General features: G+C 41.7%; 1 protein-coding gene across 1 annotated transcript; it reads right to left on the bottom strand.

The window, feature by feature from the left end:
* Window positions 1-8,535: 8,535 nt before the first annotated feature.
* Window positions 8,536-11,842, bottom strand: LOC147880480 (lysine histidine transporter-like 8). Its single transcript, XM_087370617.1, has 5 exons — window positions 11,256-11,842; window positions 9,996-10,129; window positions 9,474-9,901; window positions 9,222-9,353; window positions 8,536-9,110 (listed from the first exon to the last, which is right to left on the bottom strand). The coding sequence occupies exons 1-5, from the start codon at window positions 11,840-11,842 to the stop codon at window positions 8,619-8,621; spliced, it is 1,773 nt and encodes a 590-aa protein (XP_087226743.1). The 3' UTR covers window positions 8,536-8,618.
* Window positions 11,843-13,242: the final 1,400 nt, after the last annotated feature.

Genomic DNA, 13,242 nt, shown 5'->3' with positions numbered 1-13,242 from the left:
GTAGGGGAGAGTAGACTACCCTCTCTCTCCCTCTCCCCTCTAAGGATGTTTTTATGGAAGCTAAACTTATATATTAATATAAAATCTTGGCGAAAGTTTATCGAGCTAGTATTTTTAGTTTCACAAATTTGTAGAACATGTTACAATTTTGTATATTTTCTTTTAAACTTTAAAGAAAGAGTTATGAATCCTAGAGAAACTTTAAATTTTTTCTCATAAAAGTTCAAATCTTGGTGATTTTTTCAAACCATTATTTTTATTAGGGCATACACACTTTCAACACCAATATAAAAGTTTCACTTCTTAACAAAACTAATAGGAAAAAATCATCCATGCTCCCCTTCCCTCTATCTCTCTTCCTTTCCTTATCCCTCCTTCTTTGACCTCCCCCTCTCTCACAGCTGCAACTACATGAGAGGGGAGGGGAGGGCAGGGAAGAGAGAGAGAGAGTAAGAGAGAGAGAGAGAGAGAGAGAGAGGTGGCGATGGCCACACACTCCCCCCTCCCCTCCCCCTTCCCCTCCATAATATCCTTCCTTGGAGAGGAAAGAAGAGAGGAGAGGGAAAGAGGAAGACAAAGGGAAGGAGAAGAAGAGGGAGAATGGAGGGAGAAGAGAGGGAGAAGAGAGAGGAAGAGGGGAAAGGAAGGGTAAAGTGAACAGAGGGGGAGGGGAGGAAAGGGGAATGAGGAGAGACTCCTTTGGGTTACAAGAGGGGGGAGAGTCAATATATAAGCCACACAACCTTAAAAAATTCAAAGATTCCCACTCTTTTTTTGCTCACTCTCCCTCCTTAGAATTCAAACTTTCCACTCTCCCTCCTCTCCCTTCCCTTCCTTAGAATTCAAACTTCCCCCCTCCCTGACCTCTCTCATACCTTTCCCCTCCCTTACCTTCCCCTCTCTCATCTTTCCTCCTCTACCCTCCCTTACCTTTCGACTTCCCTCCCTTCCCCACCTTCCCTCCCATAGCTTTCATTTCCTCCTCCCCCTGCCCTTCTCGTCCCCTTTCTCTCGTACCCTCCTGAAATCGTGGCTAGCTTTTTTAATTTGTTTGTTTCAAACAAAATAACAATAAAATCCTTGCACGGACTTGGATTATAGTCTTTCTTTTTTCCAACCCCTTTCTATGATTGAGCTATGATTATATGTAAGGCATGCTCATGAAACTTTGCAAATAATTTACCATGCTTAAATCCTACATCCTAAATGCTATATCATATACCCTAAACCTTAAATTCTATATCCTAAATGTTATATTATATACACTAAATCTTGAACTCTATATCCTAAACCCTAACCTCTATAGCCTAAACTCTAATATCTATACATCAAGCCCCGACCATGCAATGATATCTGATGGGCACAATATTTTCACAAACCTTAAGGTAGGTGAAAATGAGAAAGTTACAAACCATCATTCTCATCGAAGATTCACACGTTCAAATAAGAAACCCCGATGCATGTTTATTGGCCCTTGTGCATGACAGGTGGTGACAAACATGATATAATGCAACCATGACCATGCAAACCATATCCAATGGGCATGATACTTTGCACATGCCTTAAAGTAGGTAAAAATGATGCATGTGCAAAGTATCGTGCCCATTGGAGACTCACACATTTAAATAAGACACCATGACAGATGTTCTTTTATCATTGTGTATGGCAGGTGGTGAAAAACATGGTATAATGCACCTTGGACCATGTAAACCATATCCAATTTGCATGGGTCTTGGTGAAAATGAGGAACATGTAAATTTTGCCCATCCAAGACTCTAACATTTGAATAAGACACCTCGACGCATGTTTTTTGACCATTATCGTGATACTTGTTGTTGAAAAACATGGTACAATGCATCCTTGACCATGCAAGCCACATATGATGGGTATGATACTTTACATGTTCCTTAAGTTGGGTGCAAATTATATGTATGTATCGTACCCATTAGAGACTCGCATGTCCGAATAAGGCACCTTGAAGCTTGTTTTGTGTCCCTTGTCCATGATGGGTGGTGAAAATCATGGTATACTGCATCCCCAACCATGCAAAACATAGTCAATGGGCATGATACTTTGGACACACTTAAAGTATGTTCAATTGAGACACATGAAAATTATTGTGTCCATCAAATACTCTCACATTCAAAATGCACCCCAGAGCATGTTTTTTGACCCTTGTGCATGACGGCTGGTAAAAAACATGTTGTAATGCATCCTCGACCATGCAAACGATATCCACCACTGGGAATGATGAATTGCAAAAGACTTTAGGTGGGTGTGATTGAGGCATTTGCAAACTATCTTGTGCAAAGTATCATGCCCATCGGAGACACACATTTAAATAAGACATCTCAATGCATGTTTTTTAACCGTTGTGCATGACGGGTGGTGGTCCTATACCATGCAAACTATATCCGATGGGCATTATACTTTGCACATGCCTTGGGGTAGGTAACATGGAGGTGTGCACAAAGTATCGTGCCCATCAAAGACTCACATGTTTGAATAATCCACCTTGAAGCTTGCTTTTGGTCCCTTGAATAGAAACTTGGTGAGAAACATTGTATAATGCATCCCCAACCATCCAAACCATATCCAATGAAAATGATAATTTGTATGCACCTTAATGTATATGATATATAGACATGTGCAATGTATATTTCCCATTGAATATCACACATTCAAATAAGCAACCCCGAATCATCTTTTTTTATCCTTATGCATGATAGTTGGTGAAAAACATGGTAGAATGAGTCCTTGACCATGCAAACCATATTTGATGGGTACAATATTTTGCACCTGCATTAAGTTAGGTGACATGGAGTCACATGAAAAGTATCATGTCCATCGGAGACTAATAGGTTTACTTGGAAGTGTGTTTTTTGACTCGTGCATGATACTTGGTAAAAACATAGTATAATGCATTGCCGACCATGCAAATCATATCTAATGGACAATATTTTTGCACATGACTTATAGTGGATGAAATTGAGGTGTGTGTAGATTATTATGCCTATTAGAGACTTGTAGATTTTATTGAGACACCCTCAAAGCATGTTTTTTAAGCCTTGTGCATGCGGGTGGTGAAAAATATGGTATTATGCATCCCTGACCATGCAAACCATGTCCGATGTTCACAATACTTTTCACACACCTTAAATTAGGTGACATTGAGGAAAGTTCAAAGTATCATTCCCATCAGATAGTCACACGTTTGAATAACATACCTTGAAACATGTGTTTTGACCCTTATGCATGATAGGTGGTAAAAAACATGGTATAATGCATCTCTAGCCATGCAAACCTTATCTAATGGGAATGATAATTTTCACACGCCTTAATATGGGTGTGATTTAGGTGTGTGACATGTATTATTCCCATCAAATACTCGCACATACAAATAAAATACCTTAGCTTCTAATCATTTCATTAGTATTACTTGTTCACAATGCTCTGGAAGAACAAAAGTATCACTTTAATTGGTTTGGAGTTTGGTGGAGTCAATGGAAAATAAACCACTGTTGTCTCTCTAGACATCAAGAACAAAAATACTAAATCATCAAAAATCAACTTCATAGATGCCATGTATGGTCCCATAATAATCTAACTACGAGGAGAGAAGATTGGTATCAAAAGCACTTGCTCAGCTATCTTGTACCAAGTTAGCCATCACTCCACAATCATAGGTGAATCTTCTTGAATCGATGCATTCCACATGAAAATGCCATCCATGTGATCATAATGCAATAACACTGTATTAAAAAAAATTAGACTTGTCTAAAGTCCAACTTTAAAACTGGACTAACGAAAAGTCCAAAAATCCCAAATACACTCCTAATGCAATTTTTAAAGCAAAATTTGAAAACCAACTACTTGAACATTAATAGATTGATCAATTATCTTGCAAAGGTGGTATACATATATACTAATATCTTATGTAGAATTATACCTTACCATAAGAGCCACAGATGATGCAAATTGGCCACTCAAAAATAAAATATACTTGAATTTCTAATATGATCTACTCAGCCCCACAAGGCTTCTTGCATAGCCATTGATTGAGCATTGTTTAACTGATTGCAATAACCAAGCAACCCCAAATGTCCATTTCCAACAAACCGAACTAGCTCATGCATTGTATGGAAAGGAGGGCTCTTTTGGTTGGCAGGATCTAAAGGATACAAGGATCCTTCTACCCAAAGGTTGAGATGCTTCTTTCCTTGCGAATGAAGACTGTGGATTTTGGAAGCTCCCCTCAATCCTAGACTATGTGTGCTTGCATATTTAGCCTCCAACTCTAAGTGAACCTGGTACTTGTTGGAGACGTCCTCGAATGGTGCCATGACTAAAGGAGTGTAGAGAAGGAGAAGGTGTGGAGATGCATGCTTGAAGGAGCAGCATGCAAGAGGAGGAAGGGCAAGGAGGAGGAGGGATGGGGGAGGGAGGACCAGTAGTTGAAGAGGAGGAAAGGGGGGCAGACCAGTAGGTGTGGAGGGTGAGGAGGAGTAGGCATGGAGGAGGAGGGAGGGAGGAGGGAGGAGCAGGAGGGAGGGGGAGGAGGAACACCAGTGGAGGAGGAGGGAGGGGGAGGGCAGGAGGAGCAAGCATGGGGGAGGGAGGGACGGGGAGGGCAGAAGGAGCAGGCGTGGAGGAGGGAGGGAGGGAGGGGGAGGAGGAGGAAGGGGAAAAGCAGGAGGGAGGGGAGGGCAGGAGGGAGGGGGGAGGAGGAACAGCAGTGGAGGAGGAGGGAGGGGGAGGGTGGGAGGAGCAGGCATGGGGGAGGGAGGGAGGGGGAGGGTAGAAGGAGCAGGCATGGAGGAGGGAGGGAGGGAGGGGGAGGAGGAGGAAGGGGAGGAGCAGGAGGGAGGGGGGAGGAGGAACAGCAGTGGAGGAGGAGGGAGGGGGAGGGTAGGAGGAGCAGGCATGGGGGAGGGAGGGAGGGGGAGGGCAGAAGGAGCAGGCATGGAGGAGGGAGGGAGCGAGGGGGAGGAGGAGGAAGGGAGAGGAGGGAGTGAGGAGGGGGAGGGGAGGAGAGGGGAGGGGGAGGAGGGAGGGAGGGAGGGGGAGGACGAGGGAGGGGGAGGAGGGAGTGAGGAGGGGAAGTGAGGGAGGGGGAGGGAGGAGGGGGAGGGAGGGAGGGAGGAGAGAGAAAGAGGGAGGAAATTCAAAATTCAAATTTTTGAATTTTGTATTTTTTGGTTTCCACCTAGGAGTAGGAGTTATGTAAGAGGTGTAAGAGGTGGGGTCACTTGTGGGCTTAACCCACCTAGGTGAGGGGGGGTTAGGACTTTTTGGGACCTACCTTGGCCCTTTCATTAGGACTAATCCATTTCTTAATCCATTCCTTACGAGGCCCTTTTGAGACCCCAATTCTCCCCTAATGTACATGTAACAATGCCTCATTGCCAAGTGCATTGTTGAAGCACTAAGGATCCAAGAAACTCGATATCATATGAAATACCTGCCATCATGTCTCTACTATCTCTAGAGTATGGGGGGGCAACAATTCTTACAAAGGATACTTGTCTCATCCCTATATCTAACTTTGCGAGATCAAGTCTAAAATAATAGTCTTAGGGAGGGCTTGCTATTGCCAACTGCAATTCTTCCCTAATAAATTGCATGGTCCACTCCTCTTCCAATTCCAACATAAGGTCAGGATGTCCTTGCCAATAAATTGATACCTCGACAATAGGACTGTGAGTCATCTAAACCTTCGATATGTGAAAGCCATGCAGATATTTTGCCTTCCAATGAAATACTTGCAAAATTTGGGATCTATTAATACATAGTATTCTGATGATCATTTTTTATACAAACAAGAATTGTAAGATTTGCTCACCGAAATGTCACATCTGAAGTGTTCAATCGACATTGTACTAAATCTTCAGCATGACATGTTCTTGTTGTCCATCCATTGTCAAATAGCTCAGATAGCCAGTCCATTTCTAAGCTCTTGCAAGTGTAAGTAATCTTTGTTTTCCTTGATTGCCTACAACTTGCAAAGAAATCAACAAAGCATGGAAATGGAAGAAACCAGCTCAACCTAGCATTTCTTCCACCAGTAGTTGGCTTCATAGCATTTCTCACATCATTAAACATTCTATTTCTATATGATTCACTTATCTCCATGCTTGAAAGCGATCATTCTGGACTATCAAAACAGGGCAAGGGAAGAGATTCTAATCTACCATACTGTCCTTCTTCATCTGGCACAATGAAAATTGAGTCATAAAGAAGATCTCATCCTTTTTTGATTCTGATGGTGTGCAACCTTCATACTGAAAACTCCCGATCTCAACATGGAGGACATGCAACACCCGAGTTACACATGCTGCAGGCTCCCACTCTTTGTAAGTAGATGGATATAGGTCTGTAAAACAAATACAAGGCATAAGATAGTAGTGTCAACATTCCCAAATAAATGCAAATACTCTAAAAAGCAAATAAAGTACTAGTACACTTTGAAAAACTTACAATTGGGCCCACGATTTCATTCGGATGCACATATATGTTTGCATGGGTAAAGACATGCTGAATATATACTTGTGTCACTTTGTTACTACCAAGAGAAATTTCAAAATCTAAGATTCTTCCCTTCCAATGTTTAGAGATGTCCATTGCATCCTTCCAACCCACTTTGTAGTACCCACGATTAGTGGGTTGCATTGTGATCCAAGCATATTTCCTATAGAGCTGAGGAATCCATTCCCCATGCTCATCCTTAACATTCTTTAATACAACAGAATGTAAACTACTTCTGTATCTATCATTTTCTACTTCCATAGATTTTGCCCCTGTACCATATGATTAAATTAGCTCTTTCTACTTCCAAAGACCCTCCAAATTTATGTCTTCTATTCTCTATTTCTCTATCCCTCTCTTTCTCTTTCTTTGCAGGTCTCTCTCTCTCTCTCTCTCTCTCTCTCTCTCTCTTTCTCTCTCTCTCTCTCTCTCTCTCTCTCTCTCTCTCTCTCTCTCCCCTCCTTCCCTCTCTCCTTCTAAGGTACCCCCCACACAAACAAACATCAAAATTTTTTGAAATCCTTAGTTACGGTATGCTCTCTTCCTACTTTGTTTCTCCACAAACAAAGAAAACATTATCAATATCATATCATTCTCTCTGTCCCTCCCAAAACTCTTTGATTAGGATCTCTTTTTCTTCCTTCTTTCTCAAATACTTCTAAAACCTAGCAGTTTGAAATAGAATCTCAGTCTCTCTCCCTCAATCATCCCCTCAACAAAAGAAAACATAGCAGTTTGGAGAGCAATATTTCTTGTAAACATATGACATCGTAAAATTGCAAGCATAGCTATTACTATTTTTGGAGCACATTTAAAGAGTCTTCTATGCCTCTTATCTATTTTAACCTTTAAATTTTTTGGGCCTTCAAGAGTGCTATAGTTTTCTACATCAAATTTTAAGTGCATTCTTTCGGATTAAATTATATTAATGTCTTTATTTTGAAAGTGATTTTTCATGGATTTAAATTAATAACTCATGATTTTTTTAAAACGTGAATAGGATTGTTAAAAAGAAGTACAAAAGTAAGATTTTATTAAAGTTTTTGCATTAGTAGTACCTAAATATAAAAATTTATAAGCAAATAATAACTTCACCATTTTCATAATAATCCAACAAAAAAATACACGTTAGATAGTGAATTATATCTCCCTTGTAGTGCATAAATCCATAGCTCTAGTGTAAGCTATTGTTTTCAAGCACGATCCTTGCTTGCATTGCAAAATTTATTGTGCCAAAAAGTAAACTTTTGATTCTCGAATGATATTTTCATATCGTAAACTTTTTAATTTTTGGGGTTAGTGCAAGAGTAGACATATGAGTCCAAAATTAATGAAATAAGTGTTCTTTATGCAAATATAAGAATGAGACTCACTTCTATGTAGTGTGCACTAAGGATGAATGTATGCAAATGGTTTGAACAAGCTTTTATATACTTTTTACTGACTTGGAAACAAGCCATTCTAGGTAACAAAGGTAAATTGAAAGACCAAACTCCATAGAGAGTTTGGCAATTGGTCGGAGATCTGATAATATAGTGTACATGAAAGTTTTGCAAGAGCTTGATCTTTAAGGATAGCACGCTTATGTGATAATATAGTGTATGTGGATGTTTTGCAACAGCTTGATCTAGCTTGATCTTTAAGAACACAGGCGTGGAGGTTCTCTTCTTGAAGAAATTTTTGAGGAACTTGGTAGAACTTTTGAAGTACTTTGGAAGGGAATTGAAATGTTCCATCAGGTCTAAGTTGGCCATCAGATGCCGTAGCGTTTCTGGGTTTTCTAATATGTAATTGCCTACCTGTTTGATGCGAGAGTTTTGCCTAGGCTCTTTTTTTATTGTTCCCTTTTTGCCACCTTACTCAAAGATTCTCGAAAAAGCCCATAGCCTGCGTACAAATGTCTCTTGAAAATTGCAGACTTTGCATTGCTGCAGCATCACGACGAGCGGAATGGAGAAAAACCTCGATGATTTTTGCTTCAAATTCTTCTTTGGTCTGGCAATCGTGGCATGTAATCAATCAAAATTGGACTCGAGGATGTGGCCCGATGAATTTCTTAGAGTACGGATGCATTCTTCTTACAGAATATGGCATCAAGACTGGGGTTTGAAGAAGCTGAACTTTATACCAGAATCCACCACACTCCACACTCCTCCCGCGCTGAAGGCAAAAGAGAAGATTGCGCCCAGAACCCCTAGGATCCAGTTAACATACCAGCTAAAGCTATACCGCTTGGGCTTCATGATCGCTAGCCACATGAAGCATGGATAGGCGAACGTGACAGGAATACTGCTAATTCCGCCTATCAGCCCTGCGAAACTTGAAAGAAAGGGCACAGCCGAAGCTACCAGCTGGTTCATGAAGACGAAAAATATTCTGAACGCGACTCGTACTACAGGATTAACCGGTTTGTTGGTCTTGCCTGTAACTGCGGCTTCAAAGGAGTCGAAGACAGACATCGCGTAGATCTGAAAGCTGCTAAGCGTATTCAAGACCACGAACAGAAATGTTATTGCAAGAAGTGCTCGGGGAATGTCTTTTCGGTGAAAAGCGTATAGAGTACCAAGAGTTCCAGCGGAAAGCATCTGGTTCAAAATCAGAAGCAACAGCGTTAGTCACACGGCATGAATTTTAAAAAAGGGGAGAGGCGGAGTAGCACAAGGAAGGGTTCCATTTGAGAGAAAGACAGCTCTTACCTTATCCCCATAAGCCCAATATCCTCCGATCGTTAACGGAAAGTAGCACAAAGCAATTATAGCATAGGCAGCTTTTGCTCCCCTCCACATCGGAATGTGAGCCGGATGCTTAAGTGTTGATGGCATGGTTGCCTGCATTGTCCAAAAATTTACATAGACTTAGCCTATAATTTGGCCCACTATTGAGGAAGCTGCAGCACCGTTGAGTATGCACAAGCTCAAAAGCAAAGATCGACGATGTATATGCGATACCTGAATCTCCGGGGCAAGGTTGTGTCCCCTAAATGCAAAAGCCACGAGCCCTAGCGCGTTTAAGATTGTAAAAACTGCCGCTATGTTAGAGCTTGGTAGGACAACTCCATAATTGATTCCTGGAGGTCTAGAGGAGCTCACGGATAAGACCCAAGTAAGTGTACAGTATGCTACGGCCATAATTGCTCCGACCAGAGAGACCCAAGCGACAGAGTTGAGGTTGGGGAGCTGCGCTAGCACTGCGCAGAGGCACGCAAAGACGACATACCACTCCAGCGTACTAAGTGGCTCCGGATGGCAAGAGTCTCCACAGACTATGTTGTAAAAAAGACTGAGACTACTGCCACCAATGGTGATCATGCCGGTTGTGGCTCCGGCTGTCAGGTTCAAAACTGGAAAAAAGGTGAGCCATGCGCCGAGTTTCTGTCCTGCAATCCACAATCAGAGAGATCCACCCAATTTCAGCGACGAGTTTTGGAAGTGGCATGCCAGGCAAGAGAGAGACGGGCAGTGACTTTTTACCAAAGGCTTCTTGAGCAAGCTCCATGTATCGGTTGCAACGCTTCCCAGGAATGGCTTCATGTAGCTTTGTAAGCTCCCACAGTGTAAAGAGCTGCCATATATAAGCCACAAGAACAGCAAGGATGCCCCATGTCCTGAGCGAAAGGGAATCATAAGTATTAGTGTGGTAAATTTGGATGCATTAATCTGAAGTCCCCAAATATACTGCATGTCATACCCAGTAATTTAGTATAGAATCCTACAGTCTGGAGCTAGAAAATTAGAAGTCCTCTTTATCAGAAAGGAAGAGCAAGCGTACACACTGGAATTCTAAAATTGAGATTATTTTTTTTCAAACAGCGAAGTTCAACTGCGAGGAACACAAAATTTCTGAGAAAGCCACGCAAAGACATTTGCACTTTGAGACCAGAGAATCACAGGAAATATAACAGGATACAGACCTCTGTACACCGTCACTGAGAATGATTACACGAGAGCATAAAACCCAGTATACGAATGAATATACTATAATACCAAACAAGCGCATTTCACAAGTTCAATTAGTGATATATTAAACATTTAATGGGATCCTTCCGTGTGTCTAAAGCTCACGAGATTAGAAGTACAAAATAAAACAATTAGCCAGTGCATCGAAGCTCCAATCGATAGATTCAATATCATGCCTATTTCAAACTATAATAATGGATAGGAGACTCCATACCCTCCCTTCTCTTGGCCAATCTAATGCTTCTATAAGCACCCAATAGTTTAAGGAAAAGGAAGACGTTGATGGAATTGAATGGAATGGATACTAGGAATTACCATCTGATTCACGGATATGGTTAGTATTGCTTTAATAGAATTGAATTGACTTAAGGATTGATCGAATTAAATGGAACGGATAGGAATTACGATCACCGTATGATTAGTATTGCTTCCTACATTCTCTCTTGCACGCGAGGTTCTGGGAAAATTGGATCGCATACAGAGGTTTGCATGTTACACAGAGACTGAAAACATAAGCAGAACATAAAATCTTACAATACAAGGAGTCCTACGCTTCCACGACAAGAATGGATATATTCAACTGTTGGAATGTAAGACCCATTATCCACTCGATTCACACTGCACACAGACTCACTAAGTGATCCAGAGGGCACCTCTAATAGTAAGCGTCACAACGGCAATGCTATGTAACTCGATGCAATCACGACAATCAATACAATTATGTTGATGCGTTGTGGTGCATATTCAAGAGAGAGAGATCAGAGAGATAAATACCATCCGAGGAAGGTCATGGCAACGGGAAGGAGGAGGGCCTGGAAGCCGATGCCAGCGTTGAGGTTGTGGAAGGAGGAGTAGAAGGCGTTGCCATTGCGGGACTGGGTGATGGGGAGCCATTGATCGTGGGGGTTGAAGGAGGTAAGGTGGCCAAGGTCCTGGAGGTGGGTTTTGAGGGAGACGAGGACTTTGCGCATGGGACTTCCCAAAGGAGTCATCATCAACAGCCGCCCCGGTGACAAATTAGTTAGCGGACTCGCATTTGAACGTATCGCCGCCGGTGAACTCGCCCCCGTTAGCGGCGTCGCTGGAGTTAGCGGTGTCCCTGGATTTAGCGGCGTCCCTGGTGATGTTAGCTCCTTCCACCTTATTTCTTTTAGCGCTGCCCCGCTCGCACTGGATGCTGCCCCCAAATCTGGTCCCTCTTCCACATCCGGCCCCGACCTCACCGTATTTGGAGACGCTCCCGCTTCATTTGGCGACCCTCCCAGTTTTGGCAGTGCTCTCACATTTGGCGATGCTTCCGAACTCGAACCTCCTCCTTCCCTCCCCTCGTAATTAAACCCTCGCGAGAAGCTCAATTCCATCGCACCTCCCAAACAATGCCCTCTCTAACACACTTCAAACTTGTGAGCATTGCCCCTAAATTTGACCTCTATAACTTGTATCTTGCTTCCCTCTTAAATCAACCCTGCACAATTTCATATCAACCTCCACTAACTCTCCATATATATGTATATATATATATATATGTAGAAACGGGGATAAGAGGGGGCACGGGTCAATGCATTTTATGTTTTGTCCTTAGCACATACTTAAGATTCTTCCCTTGCCCCCTTTTCTTCCCCATTCCCCAAAAAGATTCTTCCCCCTATAATGGCATCTTTATCATATATCTTCCAAAATCCACACAAGTCCATCACTGGCACCCACCTCTTCTTACACACACACACACACACACACACACACACACACACGTGTCATGGCTAGCACATGTACTAAGAGAAGTCCCACTCAAATTTTCAAGAATGAAGCCTGTGTGTGACTTCAATGTTATAGCCCACATTGCATAACAAAAGTAACAAGTAGGATAAAGTCTAAAGCACTTTTGTCGTGATGTTTATGAATTCAATCCAATCTCAATCCCTTACCAACCCATTGAAGTCTTGAAATCTCTTCTTATCAGCATGATGATTGCTCAAGTAGCCTTTCCCTAGAATTGACCCTAATCACAACGGGTGGCCCAACCCATTGATGCTTTTGTCAAACACAAGAGCCTTGCTATCAACATCCTCAATGCATTTGGACTCAAAAGTTCCTCACACATCTCTTTCTTCATGGGACCACTCACCCTTTTGTGAAAACCCAACATCGACTATTGTTAACATTACATGAGTTTCATGCTTTTGAAACTCTCTTAGTGTGATTGTTGCAAGTTTCTTAATTAAAAAAGAAAAGAAAAGTGAATCTACTGTTTTAAAAGTTAGTTAAAGATGAAGTCTCTCTTTCTACCTACTCGCAAGTTATTACAAACTTCTCATATTAAATGACAAGATAGTGCCCACGAGCATAGTGATCTATTGTTGTTATAGCTATTAACCTTATTTTTCTTACAAAATTGGCATCTAACCTCTAAAGGGTTGATACTATTGGGTACTACATAAAAAGCTAAATACCATGTCTGGGCAATTTCTATTGATTATCCTTGAAATTTGGGAATAATTTCCCGTGAATAAATTTACCCTTTAGGCTCCTTTTATGTAAGATACATTTTGCGAGAGGTAACAATAATATACCATTTACCAACCAACATGGTAGGTTCATTTAAAAAACCACTTTAGTCCTTATCATGCAAATTTGTAATTAACAACTTGATGATTGCTCTCCATTTACTATATGATCTAGTGGATAAGACAATTTACTTTAGATGTCTCTAGAGACCAATGCTAGCACAAGTCTTCCTAGTCAATACTTGCAGAGTTTATGC

This window comes from Dipteris shenzhenensis, chromosome 32 (assembly GCF_047967505.1).
Source record: "Dipteris shenzhenensis isolate YYH24624 ecotype China chromosome 32, Dip_SZ_1.0, whole genome shotgun sequence".
NCBI classification, from domain to species: Eukaryota; Viridiplantae; Streptophyta; class Polypodiopsida; order Gleicheniales; family Dipteridaceae; genus Dipteris; species Dipteris shenzhenensis.
The sequence above is the reverse complement of the archived record's forward strand: the minus strand, read 5'-3'. Positions and strand labels throughout refer to the sequence as shown.